Below are 21,737 nucleotides of genomic sequence, written 5' to 3'. Positions count from 1 at the left end.
GACACAGGAAGCAGATGGTGACTCAGGGTCCAGCTGTGGGGGAACGCAAGGACATCCTGACTCCACCAAACTTGTTTCTGGTCACTACAGAATGGCTTGGTCCCCTCTGGAGATTCCCAGCCAGGACACTGGTGTCTTGGATGGACAGGTCACTTGCTCAGAGCCACACCTTGGCATCCAGGACCCCTGTCAGCATCCCTCTTAGGTGTCCCACAGTCTTCGTCCCCCAGAGGTCCAAGATCCACTGTCACTGCTCCCTGGACCATCTCTAATTCTCCTCGCCTGATGACCTTCTAATCTATCAGCTGTTGGATCTGGAAGTCTCCAGGCCCCAGCTCTGTCCTCTCCTTTTCTGCCTTGGTGCCAGGGGGTCCCCACCACTGGCCCTCTGTGTGCACAGCCCCAGAGCTTTGCCTAGCTTAGCCCAGGTCCTGCCTCCTCTCACCTGGACTGCCTCAGCCCCCAGAGCCAGCTGTCTGGAAGGGAGCGCCAAACACTCCCCTCTGCGGCTTGAGACCCTTCCATGGTGTCCCGCCCCCTCTGGATGAGAGCCAAGCAGCTCCAGCTAGTGCGCTCCGGGTTCCTTTGTGTGCATTAGGAAGAGGCTCCCTCCCTCCAGGCACGTGGCTGCCATCTGCTGGAAACCTGTCACAATAAATTCTCAAATCTACAACGCCTGTGATACGACGGCGCCCCCTAGGGTTGTTCGCATGCAGTGTCCTGAATCAAGCAGCCTTAGGCACAAGGGATCCTGATGGCCCTCCGCTGGCCCTTTCCTGCCCCTGGTACCCACTCATGTCTTGTCTGCCAATGGCCCAGAGCTGCTGGTGGCTCTCTAAGTGACCAGTGGTTAGCACACGTGGGCTGTGGGGACAGAATCCCAGGCTTACCATGCATCTGCTGTAAAACTCCTCGCCCTCTGCATTCAATCACTTTTCTCACTCATAAAATGGGGGTGCTGGTGATACTGTCCTCACAGTCATGGTGACCATGCCCCTGGTGAATACTCGTGCAGTGCTTAATAGCGGGGTTGACGCATCGCAAATGCTATGTTGGTATTTTCTGCTATTATTATCTCTCTTCTCTGTTCTTCTGCCCATGTTTTTTTTTTTTTTTTTTTTTTTTTTTTTTTTTTCTGCTGAGGTCTCTCTATCTCCACCCCACCCTGCCTCTTCTCGACTTGATCAACTTCTGGTTAAAGCTCAAGACTCAGAAAGCCTTTTCATGCTGGGAACGGTGTAATCCCGGGAGGCTGAGGCAGGAGGATTGCAAGGTCAGCCTGACCAACTTAGTGAGACTCTGTCTCAAAATAAAATAAAAATGGTTGGGGGTGTAGCTCCGTGGTAGAGCATTTGCCTAGTATGCAGGAGGCTCTGGGTTCAAGCCCCAGTAACAAAAAAAGAAAAAGAAAGCCTTCCATGCAGGGGCCAGGCAGCACCCCTCCGTTCTTCCTCCGGACTCCCCCAGTCCTCTTTGAAGGGAAATTCTAGCAACAGCTTTTCCTTGTCCCTAAGTGTCCCTTGATGTCCTTGGACAGTGAGCTCCTTTCCAGCAGGGACAAGGTCTTGCTTGGGTCTGAATCTCCAGGTCCTGGCCTAATGCTGGCTCCAGAGCAAAACCTCACAAAGCTTGTCCTGAAAATAAGCTCAACTTATTTTGAGCATTTTGCTTTTCAATACTGGTTTTAAGCCAAGCAACCAAGCAGTTTAAAATGGTAAAAGGACAAAAATATTAAATCTTCCTCGGTGACTGTCATTTATGTAGTAGATAAAAGTGACAACCTGCCTCAGGCCTGTGCGCTCCATGGAGGCAGCTCTGGGAAAGGCTGTGTAAATTGGCCTCAAAGAGAGGCCAAGGCTGTGGGGCAGCCCTGGGTGAAGCACCTCTGGGGAAGGAAGTCTAACAAGGCCCTTCTGAAAGACTGCACGGTTCCCATTTCAAACCAGAAGTGAAGGGAATTTTTAAAACAGGAAGTGACGTCATATACAAACAGGAAGTGGGACATTTCACAACCAGACCCTTTCCTATTGGAGCATGGCTTTGTCTATCATCCCTGGGCGGGGCTACAGCAGGAGCACAACCCAGTAGATCCAGGTACTGCACCTCCTTTCGCTACTCGGCTGGGTCCAGGGTCCTGAGAAAGAAGACTCCCTTCCAGGGGAGGGAAGGACATCCTGTCATTTATACAAGTTAAGCATCCCTAACCAGAAAATCTGAAATCCAACCAGCTCTGAACTTTTGGGATTTTCATTCTTAGAGGCACTCACCTAGTAAAGTCTATGCAGATATTCCCAAATCAGAAAACTCCAAAATCTGAAACAGTGCTGGTCCCAAGCATCTCCCATAAGGGATACCAACCTGTAATAGGGATTTTCTGGTTAATTTTAAAAATATTTTTTAAGGTAAAATTCACACCATATAAAATGAGCCATCTTAAAGTGAACAGTTCTGCGGCATTAATAGACCCAATGTCATCTAACTGCTCCTTCTCTCTGGCTCCCAAACATTTCCATTTTTCAAAGTAAAATCCCATACCCATTAGCCAGCTTCTCCCCCTCTTTTCCTCTCCTCCCAGTCTTTGGCAAATACCAATCTATTTTCCGTCTCTACGGATTCATCTATTCTGATCTATTCTGAGTGTGTTGTATATATAGACTCTACGCACTGTGTGATCTTTTGCATCTGGTTTCTTTCAAAATGCTTTGGGGGTTCATCACATCATAGCATGAAACCGTATTTCATTCCTTTTTATAGCTGAATAGTTTTCCACAATTTGTTTCAACTTTCATCTGTTGATGGACATCCAGATTTCCCCTTTTGGCTGTTGTGATTCGTGTCTTTATGAACCATGAGCCTGTGCGTGCAAAGAGTGGCTTGAACACGTGTCTTCAAGTCTTTTGAGTGCGTGTGTACATTGATTGACTTGAGTGGAATTGCTGGGTCATAGAGTAATTCCATGATTAATGTTTTAGGAAACCAACATAGTGTTTTCCATACACAATGTTCTACTTTGCATTTCCTCCAGCAAAATGTACAGCAAGGGCTTCGATTTCTCCACATCCGTGTTATTTTCTAACTGTTGTGTTGTTTTCTAAAATGACAGCCATCTTTGAGGTGTGAGGCGATTTCTCATCTTGGTATTGATTTTCATCTGTGTTGAGTATTTTTTAATGTGTCTACTGGCCGTCTGCATGTCTTCTTTGCAGAAATTATCTATCCATGTCTTCAGAAATTGGGCCGTTTGCCTTTTTGTGTTGATTTACAAGATGATTTCATCTGGATATTAAACTCTTATCAGTACTATCATTTGCAAATATTTTCCCCCATTCTGTATCTTGTCTTTTCATTTTCTTGATAAAGCCCTTTGATGTATGAAAGTTTTAATTTTGATGAAACCCAAGTTAGCTACTTTTTTTTTTCCTGTTGTTGCTCATGTTTCTGGTGTCTAAGGATTCATTGCCAAATCCAAGGTCGTGAAGATAAACCCCTGTGCCTTCTTCTAAGGGTTTTATGGTTTTAATTCATAACTGTTGTGTTCATCCACTTGAGTTCACTTTTTGTATGTGGTGAGGTGGGACCTAACTTGACTCTTTTGCATGTGGATTTCCAGGTCTCCTAGCACCTTTTGCTGAAGGAACTATTCTGTCCCCACTGAAAGGTCTTGGCACCCTTGTTAAAAGCCGTTGGCCGTAGATACAGAGTTCTGGTTTATTTGTAAAGTCTGAGTCCTGGCTCCAGCTCTGCCTCTTGCCCGTGGGTGCCGTGGGTAGGTCCTTTCCTTCTCTGGGTCTGCATTTCCTTGTTTGGGAAATGAGAGCCTCGGGTTTACACAGTGCTGTGACTGTGGCTGCTTCAAAGTCTCCATTTTCTGGGTCACCATGACCGCAGACAGGTAGGCTGTGAGCTGGCTTTGCTCCGTGGGGTGGGGGTCACCCCTGCCTTTCCCACACTTCCTGAGGATCTCTCTGACCTCTGCAGAGACTTGGGGCTCATCCAGTTTCCCTTTTCCTTTAGTCCAGGGACTGTGCAGCCTCCCGCAGCTAATTATCCCGAAGTCCTTGGGTCGGAGTTGGACTTTCAACCTGAGGTTCTCAGGGGAGCAGGGGTGCTCATCTCTCCACCCACTCCTCTGATTATTTATCCCACAACACTGAAAGGATCTGCTCAGTAAGTTAGAAATGAAATCCTGGAGTCAGGCCTGAGTCTCTGCTGTATTGTCAGGATTATGGTACCGTTGAGTGCTGCACTGGGAATGCTGTGGTCCAGAAGATTCTAGAAAACCCTGTAACCCCTGCCCACTTCCCATCTCCCCCCCCCCCCCCAGCAGCTCTTGACCTTGGCTCATCCTGTTCTTTTCTCATCTACAGAGTGACTGCTCCCTCCAGGCCAGGCTCCCTGTGGGTGTGGAGGGGTGGGGGGGTTCAGGCCAGTTCACCCTGTAATTCTCACCACAGCCATGTGGGGGCAGTAAAGTGGCCCCAACTGACAGCTAGCATTCATTGAGGTGAATCTGCCAGGGAGCAATTGAGGTCCTCATAGCCTCCTCCTTCAGCCTCCATTTTGGGAGGTCCCTGAAGAAATTCAGACCTTTGCCAGAAGTGAAATTCCATTTTCTCTTTACTTTCACTTTCTCGAAAGCCTGGAGCCTCATTTGCATCTGATGGTTGACAACCAGGGAGGCTCTCCCAGTTCCAGTTTGTGTACCCTGACTTCACCCCGACTTCATTTTACATTTCTACCCTATTTCCTCCTCTCCATCTTTCTGCCCAGCGTGGCTGCATGTCCAACCAATCTGTGGGTGGTAAGTCATCCTTAGTGCCATTGGCTGCTCGGGTATGCTACAGGAGGAAAATGTAGAACTTGGCTGGAGCCTGACTTGGGTCTTGCCATGGTTTTGCTCTGTGACTTTGAGGAAATAACCTCACCTCTCTGGGCGTCAGGTCTTCATCTGGAAAAGGAGGAATTGAGCCGGATAATTGGGGCAATAGTCACAGGTTTCCCCTCTCTGGGAATCAGATGAAACTTTGGATCCTCCCTTCTCAAATATATCCAAGTACAGGGAGTCTTGCTCACAGGACCCTTGGAGGATCCTGATCTCTCATTAAACCTCAATATTAGGTCTTTCAGCTCAGCAGGTTGAATGAGGAGAGTCCCCTACTCTTTTCTGGGTCTTTTTTCACATGGAGTAGGAGTCACTTTTCAAATTCCCAGGTACCTGCCTGTGCACCTGGGTGGCCCAGCACTTTCTCACCTGGGCCGAGGGGACAGGAGCAGCAAGCCCTTGGGGACCTTCCACCCCTCCTAAGAAGGGAAGGAACGGGGGAGGGGGACTCAAGGTGGAGCACCACTGGGCTTCCAGCTGACCACAGGTGAAGCCCAGCGTCCCTCCAGTCCGGGTGGGAAATGGGCTGAACTGAGAAGCCCCTGTTGGGATGCGCTGGCCCGGGAAGCTCGGGTCTCCTCTGCCTCTTCCCACAGTGGGGCTCCTGCCTGGTCCCCCCCAGCTGGGACTGAGTCACCAGAATTCTTTTATGATCCATTTTCTGGCCCGCACCCCTGTTTTCTTTGGACATCTAAAGCAACATCCTAAATTTCCTCTGCCTGATTTTAGTCTCTGGGAATTGCAGCCAGATGATGTCAGGATGAATATTCAGTGCCATTGGTCTTCCCGAGCTCGGCTGTCACCGTCTCCCTGCAGCTGCCTGGCCCCTGAGGGTCAGGTGTGGGCCTGAGAGACTTGGGGCTCATCCAGTTCTGACCCCACTGTGACAGGGAGTCAAGAGGAGCCTGCGCCTCGGTAGGAAATGCCTTCAGCATGTGGAGTTCCCTGCGTTCAGAGCTGGGCAAGGGCTCCCGAAGGGAGTTCCCACTCATCCCCAGGTTGTTCCAGAGATCCCAGTGTGTGCCGGGAACCTACTGTGTGTCCCGAGATGTGGAAAGTCTCTTGTTTATGAGCGTACACATCACCTACCTCTCTGCACTCAGCTAGGGGCCCCTCTAGCAACCAAATCTGACGTCGTCCTCTGGGGGTGGACCCAGGCTTGTGGACCAGCCTGACCCCCTGCCTTCCCACACCCCCAAGGCCTCTGGCCACTGGCTTCTGCTGCTGTTGGAGATGCTGGGAGTCCCAGCTGGGCGTCTGGCCGCTGGACCCCCATGGACTCATCAGCTCCAATGAGCTGGAGGCAGCCCTCCCACGGCTGATACCAGAGACAGAAGCTCCTTATCTCAAGTTCTTCCTGCCCCCTTTTCTTTAGCAGTACTGGGGATGGAGCCCAGGGTCTCGTGCATGCTATCCACTGAGCTACACCCCAGCCCAGTCTTTAGGTGGGATCCAGGCTGCCCTCTTTCCTCTCAGCCAGAGTGGAGGATGCTTTGGGGCCCCCTTGCATCTGCAGTCCTTGGTCAAGCTCACGGTCCCCCGTGTTGTCCAGGGGGTGAGGCTGTAGCCTTCTTATAAATAAGTAGTGCTGCATCTGGCCAGAGCCCAGCTCTGCCTGCAGGGTCAAGGGGAGGTGGCCTCCTCAGGGCCCCCAGGGACCCCAACGCCCCCACGTGGGTCCCCAGTCCTTTGATTTCATTGCTTGGCCGTGACTAGGGCATACTCACACAGGCATGTGCAAACACATGTGCACATTCTGGGGCCGCCAGGGATGTGGTGCATTTACACACACACACACACACACACACACACACTCACGCACACACGCACGCACAGATGCACACACACACATGGAGGAGAGCATGCCTTGGGCCCCCGGATCTTCCTTCTTGTGGCTTCCAGCCACTTCTGTTCCTGGTGAGTGTGGCTTGGAGCGGACAGAACTCTGCAACTGAGAAGTGACGCGCAGGATACCGCCGTTTCCCTGACTGTGAAATAAGGATGCTCAGAACAGAGTCCCCCGTGGTCTGTGTCCTGTCAAAGGAACTGTCCTGCAGGCTGTCCACTGTCCTGCAAGCAGGCTACCGGGTTTCTCAGTTCTGGTTGACAGGGTCCAAAATGTGCACTGATGTCCTGTGTCCTTGAGTGGACAGTGGTGGCATCTCACTGGGGCCACTGAACTTGCTAAGGGGGGCTGGGGGCAGGGGGCTGGCTAGAGTCCCTGGTTCCTGCTGCCAGATGAAGGCTAGAACTGCTGACCCCAAGCAGGGCCCATACCTATGTCCACGATGTTCCAGGCCAGACCAGTGGCACAGAGGAGAAGCAGAGGGGACCTCTTTCAGCTCTGGGGCTCTCCTGAGCTGGCAGCCGAGGGAGATTCAGGACACCATTTTGCTAGTTCCTGAGTCTGTGTCAGGGTCAGGCTCTCACACATGGGCAGGGACCCTCCATGCCACCTTGGCCCGTTGAACTCCACGACAGGCTTCGGCTTGAGAAAGCAGAGCCCACTCGGAAGGCAGCCCGGGAGAGGCCCAGATGGTGGGGACCCAGGCCTCGTCCCAGGGCCAATGTGGACAAGACGCTCCTAGCCCTGGACACATGGTGGTCCCCTGCGGTCTGGCCAACACAGTTGATAGCTGTCTCCGTCTGTTTTCTGTTCCTGTAACTAAATACCTCGTATTGGGTCACCTTAGAGAGCAGAGGTCGGTTTAGCTTGGGGCTCTTGGAGGTTCCTTGACCAGGTGCGAGCGGCTGGCCGGGCCTTTCCTGTGCATCATAACATGGCAGAGGGCATCCCAGAGGAGGAAGGGCCAACCGGCTCTGACGAAGCCACTAATGCCATCGTACGGTCCCACCCATGTGAGCTCATCTGACCTAACCACCTCCCAAAGGCCCCACTTCCAAGGGCCCGTAACACATGCCTTTGGGATGGAGTTGCCCAGACGTGAATTCTAGTGGACACTCCCAAGCCACAGCAACCGCATTCACAGGACTGACAATCTTGCAGGAAGTGGCCTTCACAGGACCAGAGGGAGGGCCCTGGATCGGCCCAGGCCCGGCTCTGCCAGGACCACGGACTCCGGTCACTTAGGACTTCTCCTGCTATAAGTGACACATAGTGTGAGAATCATTTAAAAGACAAGCACAGTCAAACTCACCGGGCAGGAATGTGCTCCGGGGCCAGTCCCAGAACCTGAGGACACAGAAGTTCTCACTACCGAGGTCACCACCCGGTGGGGAGGGAGTGGGCACGTGGGTCTCAGGAACCTGGGACCAGGAGTCCTAGACCCTGAGCTGGGAACAGGCGCCAGGCCTGGGCTCCTCCGTCACAGGAAGGCGAGCGCTGAGATTAGGTGGAAAGAGGTGACTCCGGAGATGTCCACTCCTGGCTCACAGAGGCGGCAAAGGGGACGTGGCCCTGTGGACCCTGGAGGGGGAAGGATAAGTCTGAGGAATCAGAGTCGTGGCCCCACGTCCCGCAGGTGTGGGACTCAAATTGACCCACAGCAGTGATTTAGGGTTTGTTTTTTAAAGTAGAATAAAATATGTGCCACTCGAGTCCAGCAGTGCAGAAAAAGGTCATAGTTGGTGAGCAGGCCGGGTTCTTCAGGAAATGGATTCAGCTGATTCCGTTTATTAACAGATTAGAAGAGAAGAGCATTTGCTAAACCCAATGCCTATTCATGAAGAAGACCTGGGCAAACGAGGGAGAGGGAGCGATTTCTGGGTGCAGCCCCTCCCACCGCTGCGTCTCCCCTGCTCTGGGGACCAGAGAAGCTGCCTTTGAGAGTCAGGAGTGGGTGTGGAGGCAGCAGCCTCCCGTGTCCAGAGTCGCCCTGCAGGACCTCGGGATCCAGGGAGACAGGTCACCAGAGGGGACAGTGGCAGCATATAATGGGTGATGGGTTGGTACCCGAAATCCAGAAAGAACCGCCATGAATACCGGGAAACAGACAAATGAATCCAAAGGAAAGACGAGACAAGGACGTGAGGGCCACCATGGGAAGCAGAGCTGGTGTCCCAGACTACGGAGATGTTCTGCCTTAGCAGGTGGGAAAGGCAAATTCCAGCCACAGTGAGACACCATGTCACATCCACCAGACCTGCAGGACGGCTACAGGCTTGGCACCCTCCGGGGGCTCCAGGATTTGGGCGATGGGACAGGGTGGCTCATCCTGGCTCCTGTTGCCTTCAGGACTTGGCTCTGCTGGCCTTGTGAGCAGCGGCCACACATCACTGTTCTTTGGGTCCCGCTCTACTTCCTGGTGTCCCCTCCTAGGCAGCTGGATGTGCTTCTGTCCTGCAGAGCTGGGGGTAGGATGGGGAGGAGGGGATGGGGAGAAGGGGATGGGGGGTAGCCCAACCAGATCGCCCTTGATCTGCACTTGAGCAGACCCTTCCCCAAGAGAAGCCGAGGCCCCAGCCCTGCCCTCACCACCACATTCTCAGAGCTCAGCAAGGCTGGGCCCCCTCCCAGCTCCGCCCACGCTGCAGCCCAGCTGTGAGCAGAGAGCAGGCCTCAGACCTGAAAGCAGCCTCCTCCTCCCCCCTCCTCGAAGTCTGGGCTTCTGGCCTGAACCTTCTCCCACTGGCCACTTGGTAAGTCCAGCTGGGCACCCGGAAGCCTGGGCAGGATCAGCGTGGATGCCAGCCCTGTCCTTGGGGCGGAAGCTTTCCCTGTGGCCCAGGACCAGCATCTAAGCCCCGAAAAACAGGCCAGCAGGAACCACAACCCAGGAACGCACTCTGTCCCCTGCCTTGAGCCTGCACAGGTGGCCTCTGACCCAGCAGGACTGGACTGGGTTCCAGATCCTCTTCCTTACCTTTTCTCCCTTTCCCTCCCATCTCATGTCTCTGTTTAATGTTAATCTTTTCTTCCTGCTCTTCCTCCCTGCTCTGTTCATAGTTGCTCTCATTATATCAAAGAAGACATTTGGTATTTGTTTTTTAGGGATTGGCTAGCTTCACTAAGCATAATCTGCTCTAGTACCATCCATTTCCCTGCAAATTCTATGATTTTGTCATTTTTTATTGCTGCATAGTACTCCATTGTGTATAGATGCCACATTTTTTTTATCAATTCATCTATTGAAGGGCATCTGGGTTGGTTCCACAGTCTAGCTATTGTGAATTGTGCTGCTATGAACATCGATGTGGCAGTATCCCTGTAGCATGCTCTTTTAAGGTCTTCAGGGAATCTTCCTTACCTTTTCTGGGCTGAGCCAATTGCTCTCTGAGTGGGGACCGTATCACCTCAGGCTCTCTGGAGAGAGAAGAGAGGAGAGAGTGCTTTATGAAGTGCTGGCCTCAGTGGTTCTGGAAGGGCTCATTCTTACTATAGTGTAAATGACTGAAGAGGGATCAAGAGTCCTCACCCCGGGAGGGTGAATGGGTTTTAACCCTATGTCATCCCTGTTCAGATGTGTGATGGCAGCCATGAGCCATTTAACACCCAGATCTGAGTTCTGATCTGTAAAAAGAAAGGGCTTTACGGCTAAGCTCCTCCCTGCCTTATAATTATGTGGGGAATTTCCTTTTCAATATCAGAGTCTGAATAACAGTAACCCTTTCTCAGACATGCTCTCCAGTCCTGCCTCCTCTAAACCGGCTCAGGGGCCCAGAAAAGCATGGACTATCATCTTTTCAAAGAGAGTTAAGTGACTTCCCCAGAACTTCACACAGCTGGTTCCAGGCAGGACCCAGACGGGACCATGCCTTAAGCTGACAGGCAACTGTTATAAGATCCTGCACAAATGCCTTTGTTTTTTAAATGTGTGTCAAGCCCCTGGGGACAGTATAGAGACAGTATCTCTAAAAAAGAAGCAAATTACATCTGTGCGACCTTCCGGGTTGATTAGAAAAAAACTCCGTCCCCAGTCAAGGTCTTCCCCTGGTCCTGGTACCAAGGGCTGCTTTGGTTGCCATGGCAACCTCCTCCTGCAAGGGAAAGGTGTGGCCCAGGTGGACCCTGAGAGTCCTGGGGTCTCCACTACCGGCCCCGTTTTCTTCCTTCCCCTCTGCCCACCAGGGAGCAGCTGACCCCAGACAGTGATCCCTGAGGACAGGGGTGGTGGGTGGGGACAGTGGGAAGTGGATTAGCCCAGGGCTCAGATGGCGGGGGCTGTCATTCCCATGTTGGCTGATGGTGTGTGGGGGGGTGATGAGATCTGCCTCCCCGGGGCCCATCTCTGTCAGGATTTGTTAGGATTTGGTTTGTCACCTATCACTTTGCGGTCAGCACAACAGGGACCCAAAGAAATGAAGAGACCTGCTCAAGAGCAGGGGGACACAGAAAGAGGCCGAGAGTGGGACCCCGGGCCTCCTCTTCCCTCGTCTTCCCCGTCCCACCACCTGGGGGGACCCAACCCGTGACCTTGTCTTTCATTCCTAAAATTCTGCTCGTTTCCCTCTGGAAGCCCAGTGGCTAGGGTCTTGGGCCTTCCTGTGTATTTGGGGGGCTTCACCTGCTCCCCTCGAAAGCTCACTGTCTCTCCCTGAGCTGTGGCTGGCGGGGACCGCAGGGGACAAGGCCTGGCTGGGTGCAGGCTGTGGGGGCTCAGGAGCAGGCAGCCCCTCTACACCCCAGGGACCACCCGAGTCCTGGACCTTGACCTTGGGCTTGGAGCCCTGTAAACAGATTCTTTCCCAGTGACACAGAGAGATGGCCATGCTGCCGCCACATGTCCAAGAGGGTCCTGAATCTCTGAGCTCCTCTCCCTGGGCGGTGCTTGGTGTCATCTTTCGGGGCCTGGGGAGGTCTAGGAGCCCGGGTGACCCAGAGATACTTTATGACTTCTTTCTGGACAAGGAGAAAAGAGTCGACACATCCAACAATAACTTCAGATTAACAACACGAGCCTCAGAAATCTGCCCGTGAGAGGTGGAGTCGCTGACCCCCGAAAGCTAGATGCCCAGGGGTGACCCCCCAAGATCCCCCCTCCCCAAAAAGGCCACTGAGAGTCCATCTCTCTCTTCTCTGGTGATGAAATCTCCTTTGAGTCCTGAGGGACACTCATAAAAGACGTGAAACCCTGAGCAAATTGTAACACCTGCCCCTCTAAATGTCCCCAGCCATGGGGACCCCAATCCGTCCCCAGCAGAGGGCTAAAAAGTGCTCTATCCTGCAGGACTCCTGTCTCTGCATACTCATGCTGTTGGTTCTGGGGACTGGTCCCAGGGTGGCCAGGCTGAGGGAAACGGCACGGATAATAGACGGTCACGGAACCAGCCGTGTCCCATTACAACTCGTGTGTGCAGAGATGAGCCCAGCTCGGCTCAGTGATCTGTGTGGCAGGTGCCACACAGGCAGGATCATGGCAGCCCCGCTGGGCCTAGGAATCCAGCCACGGACACCCCACGCCTCTCTCAGGAGCCCTGTTGATGGCTCCATTCTGGCCTGTTTGCTCCTCAAGTTTCCCAGGTGGCCAAAGCGACCAGAAGCAGGAAATTGTGCAGAAAAGACCAGGGGGTCTGGAAGGATCCTGACCAGGGTGCCTGTCCCTTGGCACCCACGGGCCCTGGGCAACTTGGCAGCCTCTCCCGGTGTCGGTGGGGAGCATGAGGGGTGGCCTGGATGTGTGGCTCTTGTTACCATCGTACCCACAGCTGAGGAGGATGGGCAGAGGAAGCCCCTGCCAAATGCAATGTCATCAAGACCCAGGGCCCCTCAGGAAGACCAGGAGTCTGGCCTCAGAGTCCAGGCTCAGAGAGCCCCGCAGCTACGTGGGGTGGAGGGAGGGCATCCTTGTTTGGTTGAATGCCACCTGCATCCTCCCCATTCGGGATGCCATGTCAGTGGCCAGCACAAGGGGACCCTGGAATGAATCTTCATCCCCTGCTTGGGAGCGGAGGCAGCCAGGGCTTCTGAGATGAAGCTGTCCCCACAATGGTCCCAAGGCCAAGGCTCTGCTCTCTGGAAGGGCCAGCTCTGTGCTGCCTGGAGCCAGGAGGGTCCTGGGGACCTTTGTTCTGAGCTGTCCCTGGCTGTGCTGCCTGCCTGTCCCCGACCGGTGGTCAGTAGGTTTGGCCCTGAGACTCGAGGAGCCTGATGGGCAGGGCACCCAGCCCCGGCCACCACGGCTTCACGGGAGGGGAAGAGCTAAGCTTCAGTTCTGGCCTCTACTAGACCAGGGTGTGTTTTAATCGAGTGTGGTAAGACTCACCGACAGGGAAGTGACTGCCCTGGAAACAGGGGGCATGGGACACCGTGCAGGGCACACGGGGAAGGCTCGGGAGGCAGAGGGGACGGTGCAGTCAAGAGCCTCCAAAGGAAGTAACCGGGGAGGATGGGTCCACTGGCATCATTTCAGGAGACTCTGGGGTGTAGTTTCTGTTCTGGGTTGGCCCGTGGCTGGCTCTGGGGAGAAGAGGGCAGGGAGACGGCGGCCTCACAAAGGAGGTAACTGGAGGCTGGGGGCTCTGGACGGCTCACTTCACATTCAAAAGTACTGTCTTCAGGAACGGGCTGGCCCTGGGAGGGACCGTCTTCCCAGGGTCAGCAGGGCCCCCAGTGTCAAAGCACCCGAAACACAGAAAATAAAAACCATGATCAATGTGCCCAGCAAACGGTGGACCACGGTGGGTGGGTGGGCCTGGGTCTGGGGAAGGAGCCAAGGCCATGTTCTGGGCCAAGTTGTTTTCTCTTTCTGGGCTTCAGTTTACCCACATGAAGATCATCTCCAAAGTTTGCTCCTGCTGTTTAGACTCAGAACTAGGAGCAAATGGCCCTCGAGGAGTGACTGTTTCCTTTAGTCCATGGTTATTTATTAAAACCCTGCTGTGTCCCCTTTGATGTGTGAGGCCAGAGCTTGGTTCATGCACATGGACACCTGAGGCCACAGGCTCCACAGGAGCAGGGAGCTGCCCATAGAGCAGCAGTGGCCCCAAGGGGAGAGTCACCAAGTCAGAGTGAAGAGTTGGGGAAAAGTGAGGGTCCTGGGCACTGCTGGGAAAGAAGCTGGCTTTGCACCTCCAAGAAGAAGAGGCCCAAGGCTTGGGCAGATGACTGTGTCCCCGGCTCCCTCCACCCTGCATAGCAACCCTAATTAGGTGGGGATGGTTGGCCCTAATTTTAGACCAAGAAACGGAGCCAAAACAATATCACATCACCCAGAAATTTTTAGAAAAACAAGGGGAAAAACTCACCCATAATCCTACCACTGCAACTATTTTTATTTTTTTCCATGTTTCCTCCCATCCCCTGACGATCCATCTTTGATGTAATTATAAATAGAATACAGATTCAATTTTATATATTTGTCACATAGCACCGTGAGTGTGTTCCATGTTTTTTTTTTTTTCTTCCCAAGTTAAGAAATTTAATTATATCGTAGGGACAGGGGTGTAGCTCAGTGGCAGGCAGAGCATGGCTCGGTATGATTTCAATCCCTACCACCAAAAAATGAAAATAATAAAATTAAATTATACCACATAGGGCTGGAGATGTAGCTCAGCTGTTGAGGTTTTGGTTACAATGAAAAAAGAAAAGTCCCCTGCATCCCTGCCTACCCTTAACCTTCATGCCCTAGAATCAAGCTTTCGGCGAGACCAAACACAGTGCTTAACTACACCTACCTATTGCTGTTTTTCTTATTTCTTCTTTTGACACTAGAAATTTTTGGTTGTCCTCCTGTGGAATATCCTGTCCCTTTTTATTTTTTATCCCCTGACCCCTCTTTCATGTCTTCTTCTCTTCCAGTCCCCTTAAATAACTGTATCATAATGTGGGGCCTTAGATGAATGGACAATGGATAGAATAGAATAAAGAAGAAAATGATACATTTGCACTGATGCTTTTCCTCACTTTGGATTTTCCATTCTCTTGGTAGTTAATAGACTGGTTTTTTTTTAATTGTCTAGTTTTATAGACAATGCAATGTCATGGATGTATAGTATCACTTAGTATATTACCAGGTTTTCCAAAAAAATTTTAATTTTCCCTTCAATATGTTCACATACATCAGACACTGACTTTTCTAGAACTTTTTGTCTTGTGTCTGGTTGGCACTCTGCTCTGCTCTTATCCTATGACATGCCTTTTCTATCCTTCCCAGAGTACTTCTTGGTCTCTCTACTATGTTGAACTTCCTTTCTGCATCTCCATATTTTTTGTCTTCCTCTTTCTAGTTTACCCCCTTGTTTTGGTGGAGCACATCCTTTGATGACTTTCTCAGAGAAAGTGTGTGGAGTAGAAATGTTTTGAAGCTGTGCACATGTCAAAAGTGTCAAAATGCCTTTGTGTCTACTCTCAAATCTCAAGGGATAGTTGGGCTAGGTACAGAATCTTAGCCAGGAAATCCCTTTCCTCGATTAAGCACTACGGTATCTTCCGTCTTCCACTGTTGCTGTACAAATGTCCAATTGCCATACTGATTCCCGACATTTTCCCCAGGCCTTGTTTTATCTCTGGAAGTGTTTAGGGTTTTCTCTGTGATTCTGAAATTTTGTGACGACGCACTTTTTGGTGTGAGTTGTTTTTTCCGTCCGATCCTTTATTCGTTCCTTAAATTCGCAAATTTATATCCTTCCTTTTAGGTGACCTTTCTGGATCATTTATTTGAAACTTTTCTTCCCTCCATTTTTTTTTCTGGCTTCTTTCTCTGGAACCTCCAATTGTCGATGTTGGGTCTCCTTCATTATCCCTCCAATTTTCTTTTCTCTCTCTTTCTCTACTTTTCACATCTTTCTTTTTTTCAATTTTGTAGAAATTTTCTTTATGTCCTAATTCTTTTACTTCTTCTAGATCAGTATTTTTCCCCCTGAAAGTGCACCTTTGGTTTTTGAAGGTTCTTTCCAAACAGTTCCTGTGGTTCCAGGGATGCTGTCTCTTCTTTTTCTCTAAGGATGCCAAATACAGTTGTGATCTTCTCATTGTTGTTTTTGAGTGTGGTTTTTGAGATTGTTCGTTTTTGAGTTTGTTTGTTTTTCAGTTTTCTTCTATCCACTCATCCTCTGGAGTTTGCTTTCTCCCTGTCTTGTCCTCGGCTGTTCTGGTCCTTGTCTCCCTTGTCTCCTTGTCTGCTCCTGCGGAAGTCGCTGGGACCTGAACTCCGTGGACGAGGCAGGCCTGTCTTCCATGGGCTCCTCGCAGAGGCTTCTGGCCCCAGAGTCAGGGCATCTCTAGATCTTCTCTCCTGGCCACTCAGGTTCCCCAGAGAGGAATCCTATGGCCGTGAGGGTGTGGCGGAGTTTCGCTGCAGCTCTCTGGGGCCACTTGGAGCAAGAGTGCTGGGGACCCCTGCTGCTGAATTCACACTGGAGTGAGAAGGTGGCCAGAGCACCGAGAGGCTTTCCTCCCCCCACTCCTCTCCTGCAGTAACGCAGCCCTGACACCGCCCCGCTCTGCGGCTTCCTCCTTCCCTGAGTGTAGTAATGGGGGGTCCAGCAATTCTCCTCAGAGATGGCCGCGGTGGCCCGTGTCACCCTCCTGTTTGCCATAGCATTTTTCTGGCTGTGTTTTCAAGGATGAGGATGGACTGTGAGACAAAGAAGGAGGCAGGGAATAGGACGGTCCTGAGGGAGAAACTACATGTCTCGGGGCTTGGAGACTGGGTGAAATTCAGGGAAGAAAGGGGCGTGGCCCAGCAGAGGAGTGTGGCCAAGGCCCAATGGGAAGAGTCATAGCATAGCTAGAGGGATGTGGCCCAACGGGAAGGATGTGGCATAGCTGGAGGGGTGTGGCCCAATGGAAGGGGTGTGGCATAGCTGGGGGTGTGGCCCAATGGGAAGGGTGTGGCATAGCTGGGGGTGTGGCCTAATGGGAAGGGTGTGGCATAGCTGGGGGTGTGGCCTAATGGGAAGGGTATGGCAGAGCTGGAGGGGTGTGGCCCAATGGGAAGGGTGTGGTGTAGCTGGAGTCTCCCCAATTTTAAGTATATCCTTTAGTTGGACCCAGCTTGAGGTTTCCTGCTAGTGACACCATCCTGCATGCACCCCCCCACCTGCAGACCTCCCTCAGTGACTTCTTACAGAGAGAACTGGCCTCTGGGGACAAAGCCACAGTGCACCCTGGCTGCCCCATCAGGGTCATGGCCCTGGTGTCCCAGGACACAGGCTTCCCTGGTTGCCTGAGGCAGCCAGAGCCCCTTCTGGGCCCAGGCTCAGGATTCCAGTCTCATGGTGAAGGTGGGTCCTGAGCTCCAGGAGCGGAGCCCGCGTGGCCGCAGCAGGCCAACAGCAGGCGAGCTGGCAGCACTGCCCCGCCGGGGGTGGGCCCAGACTGGAGGTGAGAGGATGAGGATCAGGGCACAGGTGGCAGGAGCCTAGGACCCCGAGGCCGGAGGCCTGGAGCTGATCCGGTGGAGACCCTTTTCAGATGGGGAGCCGAGGTGGGCCCTGGGCAGGGGCTCCCCAAGCCACAAGTAAGTCAGCCTGGACCAGGCCTCCGCCGCTCTCTTTCCACTGACCACACTTCTCCCTCTCTCTCTCTCTCTCCCTCTCTCTCTCTCTTTCTCTCTGTGACACACACACACACACACACACACACACACACACACTCACACACACTGGTCAGCCATCCAAATTTCTGATATACACAATTGGCAAAGCCCCCCCCATCTCTGCGCCTTCTGGACCCCAGGAAGCGTCCTGTGCCGCCAGGTGCCCAGGGACCCACCTGTGCTCCAGAAGCTGCTGGGGGAACTTGGGGACCTCAGAATCCCAGCAAGTGAGAGCCCACATCACGGCAAGGGAACTGAGGCCTGAGCCACTGGGAGGGCCTTGCCTGTCCCAGAGCCGGGGGCGGGCTCGGCCCCACCTGTGCCCTCTCCATGTTTCCACGGCTCCAACGACTAATTTAGAGAAAGTTAAAACAAAAAACAGGCTTTAATTGCCTGTCGGTGGCAGATGCCAGGGGAGCCGTAAACCTTGCGGATCTGGAGCGCCTGCCCAGGCGGGTGGCACGGGGAGGCTGAGCCGGGCCTCCTGGGCCTCGCTGAGGCTGGGGAGCTGGCCCCTCTGTGCCTGCTGACAGCCAACTGCTCCTCACCTGCCAAGCAGGCTGCCGGGTGCCAGAGCCAACTGGGCCCCTGCCCAGAGCACTTTCCAGAAAAAGCCCAAGGCCCCCTCCCTCCACTGACCTGTCCCCTGCAGGGGGTCCTGTTTGTTGCCTAAGACCCTGGAAACAGCCCCTTAAGGCCTCCAGAATGTGCGGTTTGCCCTGTGCCCCACCCGGGTGGACCCGCCTGGCTCCAGCTTCCACCTCCCACATCCACCGAGGCCTCCTTGGCACCCTTCCTGCTGGCCCCAGGGTGTGGGCAGGGCGAGCTGCGGCCCAGCTACAGCGTCACCAGGCTGCCCAGAAAGATGAGGCTGCTGGGGGGAGGGGGTCGTGAACCTCTGCTCCCCAAAGAGTCAGCCCCTAAGAGCAGGCACCTGGCCCTGCCGACCTGTCACCCCTCCATGCTGACACAGGGCCCCAGAGGGCTTCTTGAGCATCCATGGGGCCTCCAGGTGGCTGAAGGGGGTGGTTGGGGGGACACTGGGGTGGGTGGATGGGGAATGGGTGGGTAGGCAATGGGACCCTGCTCCTTTTGAACCCTGCCTGTCCCCATTAAGGGGCTTTTCCTCCCCACTACTGAGGACTGAACTGGGGGTTGCTTTATGACTAAACTACACCCCCAGCCCAACCTCCTGCCTTGTTTAAAATTTTGGGACCGGGTCTTGCTAAGTTGCCCAAACTGGCCTCTGAATTTGCAATCCTCTGGCCTCAGCCTCCCGAGTGCCTGGGATGACGGGCGTGTGCCACCTCGCCTGGCTCCATACGGCTTCTTACAGCAGCCCAGAATACCTGGCTGCAGGAATGTGAGAGGAACACACCGAGAGCCACGTGCCAGGGCCTTGGTGACCACGACCCATGGAGGCTGTCTCTTGGGACTCAGCTGTTGTGTCAGAGGTCTCTCTGAATGTCACTTCTACAGGCGTTTCCTTTGGGGCAGGTCCCCATTCCCCAGAGAGGACCTCTCCCCTCTCCACCTGGGGCTTCCCCAGCCTCAGGAGGGCCCAGTGGTTCCCACCTCCCATCCCTCCTCAGTTTTGCTAGCCTGGGTCTGGGCGTCTGATGCACTCCATCTTGAAAAATTTTTGTCCTTTGAATCTTTTTTTTTTCCTTTGGTACCAGGGATGGAACCCAGGGGTGCTTAACCACTGACCCACATCCCCAGCCCTTTCTCAAATTTTATTTAGAGACAGGGTCTCACTGAGTTGCTCAGAGCCTCGCTAAGTTGCTGAGGCTGGCTTTGAACACGGTCCTCCAGCCTCAGCCTCCCAAGCTCCTGGGATCCCAGGTGCGCGTGCCTGACAGTTCCTTTGCTGAGGGGACCCCTGCATTGTCTTTCTCTTGTGTTGGTGGATTTTCTACTTTTGATTTCTTTACCTCCCAGTCCTGGGAAGGACCGGAGGGGAACATGTGTGTTCAATCCACCATGTTAAACCAGAAGATCACCCCCACCCCCACTGCATGTCCTTTATAAAGTCCCTTCTGGTCCCGGCATCAGACAACTGTATACATTCCTCTAGTTGTTTCCCTGTTCAGTGTTTATACCTCGGTCTTTAATCTGTTTTATGTATCGGGGTTGCTGACAAGGTTTTATGAGGGGAGGGGAGAGTTTTATTCCCAGAAAATGCTTATAAACCACTAATTTGGTGCAGACAAGGGCAGAAGGGAGGGGTGCAGGGGTCCCCTGGAGCTCTCAGGGCTCCTTCCCAGAGACCAGGTAGGGCTGGGGGGACGGCAGGCCGATGTCCTCCTCTTGCCCCGCGGCTGGACATCCCGGGAGGGTACAATCTGTACCACCCCTTTTTATGGCCCCAGGACCCCTAGGGGGTCCATTTCAGAGCAAGGAAGTTAATAAGGTCCCAAACAGGAGTCCAAGGTCCCGTAGACGGTGGCAGCAAGAGGCCAAGCAACCTGTGTCTGTGGCCCCCACAGGCCACATGGGACCTGCTGCCCCACCCGAAGGCCTCAGGAGCTGCTGGAGGTCTGTTTAGGCAGAAGGTGGTCCCACAAAGTCAGGCTTTGGACTGAAGGGAGGACAGAGAGGATGCGAGGCCACCCTTGAGTTCCTGGGCAACACATGCTCTTCAGAGCCACCTTGAACCCTCTGTCTGCCCAGGGAGGGGTAAACAGACATTGAGACATAATTACAGCCCAGGAAGCTCCTGCCCCCTGGACACAGGGCTCAGGGTGAGCTTCCGGCATGCACATCTGGCCTTTCACCTGCCCAAACCCTCCAGCACCACCCGCTGGCTCCTGGGCACTGCTGTGCCTGGGCGATAGGGCCCCGGGCACCTCCTGGGTCTCAGTGGTCCCCAGTGTGTGGGCTGTGGACTCTGCCCTGTCCTCGCTGAATCTGGCCACCACCCTGCAGCTCTCAAGCCTCCCCTGAGCTGCCTCCCCTCAGAAGGTCCTCCCTGACTGACCCCATCCATACTGGCCTCAACGTCCCGTCCCCATGATGTACCCAGATCCTTCTGCCCTAGTGACCCGTGTCTGCCGGCTCAGCTCCTTCCTCAGACTGTTACCATTTTCTCACCCATGATCAGATATTGTGTTAGCCCCCAAGATCAAGACCCCCACCCTATGGCACCCACAGGCTGCGGTGTCCCCTGAGCTGCTCGGTACCTGGCCCAGAGGCACACTTCTCACTGTGCAATGATGGCACGATGTGCCGAGGCTCAGGTCTGGCAGGTTGCGTGGAGGAGGGGCCCTGAGCAGAAGGCTCTGAAGGTCGAGTAGGAGTTTTCCAGTCTTCCCTGCCTGACTGCAGAGGCTGCCCTGGGCCTGGCTGCCCCCTCCCCAGGGTCCACGTTCTGACCTCTGGTTCCCCTTGTCTTTCAGAATGCATGAACTGTACCCGGCTGAGTGACATGAGTGAGCGGCTGACCACACTGGAGGCCAAGGTCGGAGAGGGGGGAGCCTGGGCGCGGGGAGCTGGGAGGGAGGGGTCGGGCCCACAGCAACGCGGGCACTTGCTGGGTGTGGCGAGGTGGACCCAGCCCAGGAGCCCAGCAGCCTGAGCAGCACGGACCTAGCCCCTGGGTGCCGCTGGGTGGCCCCCAGGGAACCTGCTTGGGCTGGAACAGCCTCCTGGGGAGGGGGAGGGGAGGCAAGGGATCTGAGGTCCCAGGCAGCAGGCTGGGTGTTGGCAGGACGAGTGGCACAGAGCCCCAGATCCTGGGGCTGCCGGGTGGACCCCGGAGGTCAGGGCAGTGTGGCTGTCTCTCCAAGCGGCGGTTCCCAGCTCCGGCTCTGCCCCCTCTGCCCACCGCCTGCCCTGGGCTGGGCACAGAGGAGTGGGCAGAGCTGCCCGCCTTCAGCGAGGCACCCAGGGACATGGGCTGGTCCTGGGTGGGTCCCCAGGGGCAGAGGGACTCTGTCAAGAGCCAGAGCTTTGTTTGGGAGTGGCCGCAGCAGCGCTGTGCTCAGGACATCGTGGGCCACCCGGGGGGCACTTGCCACTCAGCCAGGTGGGGGCTGTGTGTTGGAGCCGCCCGCCCGGGAGGGTGAGGCCAGGCAGCCTCTCCTGCCCGCACCGGAGGCTCCTCGGCAGCATGAGTCCCTGTCCCTCCGGCCTGCCCACCCCTGCCCACCTGCTGAGTACGTTCCTGTGGCCACAGAAGGTACTGGGCAGAGTCACAGGTGCCCGCAGCCAGAAACCCAGCCTGTGTGGCCAGGGCGTCCAGGCGGCAAACCAGCGGCACCTGCCCTGGCCCCTCCACACACGGCAGCCTCTAAAGCAGGTGATTAGCTAGAGGGACCTGGAGAGGACAGGCCCGGGGGACACAGCTGAGCCGCCTCCATGTTCCGTGGGGCCTCCTGGAGCAGTGTAGACTACCGAGGTGGCCTGGCCCTGCAGAG

The 21,737-nt window shown here is 54.2% G+C and overlaps 1 protein-coding gene across 5 annotated transcripts in view; it reads left to right on the top strand.

Moving 5' to 3' along the window:
• Positions 1 to 21,737, top strand: part of COL26A1 (collagen type XXVI alpha 1 chain) — a 128,038-nt gene that overhangs the window by 92,806 nt on the left and 13,495 nt on the right. For all 5 annotated transcript variants that reach the window (XM_081299450.1, XM_081299449.1, XM_081299448.1 and 2 more), the window contains exon 4: positions 20,718 to 20,779. In XM_081299450.1, coding sequence (XP_081155576.1) covers positions 20,718 to 20,779 — 62 coding nt within the window. The remainder of the gene's footprint in view (positions 1 to 20,717; positions 20,780 to 21,737) is intronic.

This window comes from Spermophilus citellus (genome assembly GCF_964194105.1).
Source record: "Spermophilus citellus genome assembly, chromosome: 6".
In the NCBI taxonomy this organism is placed as follows: domain Eukaryota; kingdom Metazoa; phylum Chordata; class Mammalia; order Rodentia; family Sciuridae; genus Spermophilus; species Spermophilus citellus.
The sequence above is the reverse complement of the archived record's forward strand: the minus strand, read 5'-3'. Positions and strand labels throughout refer to the sequence as shown.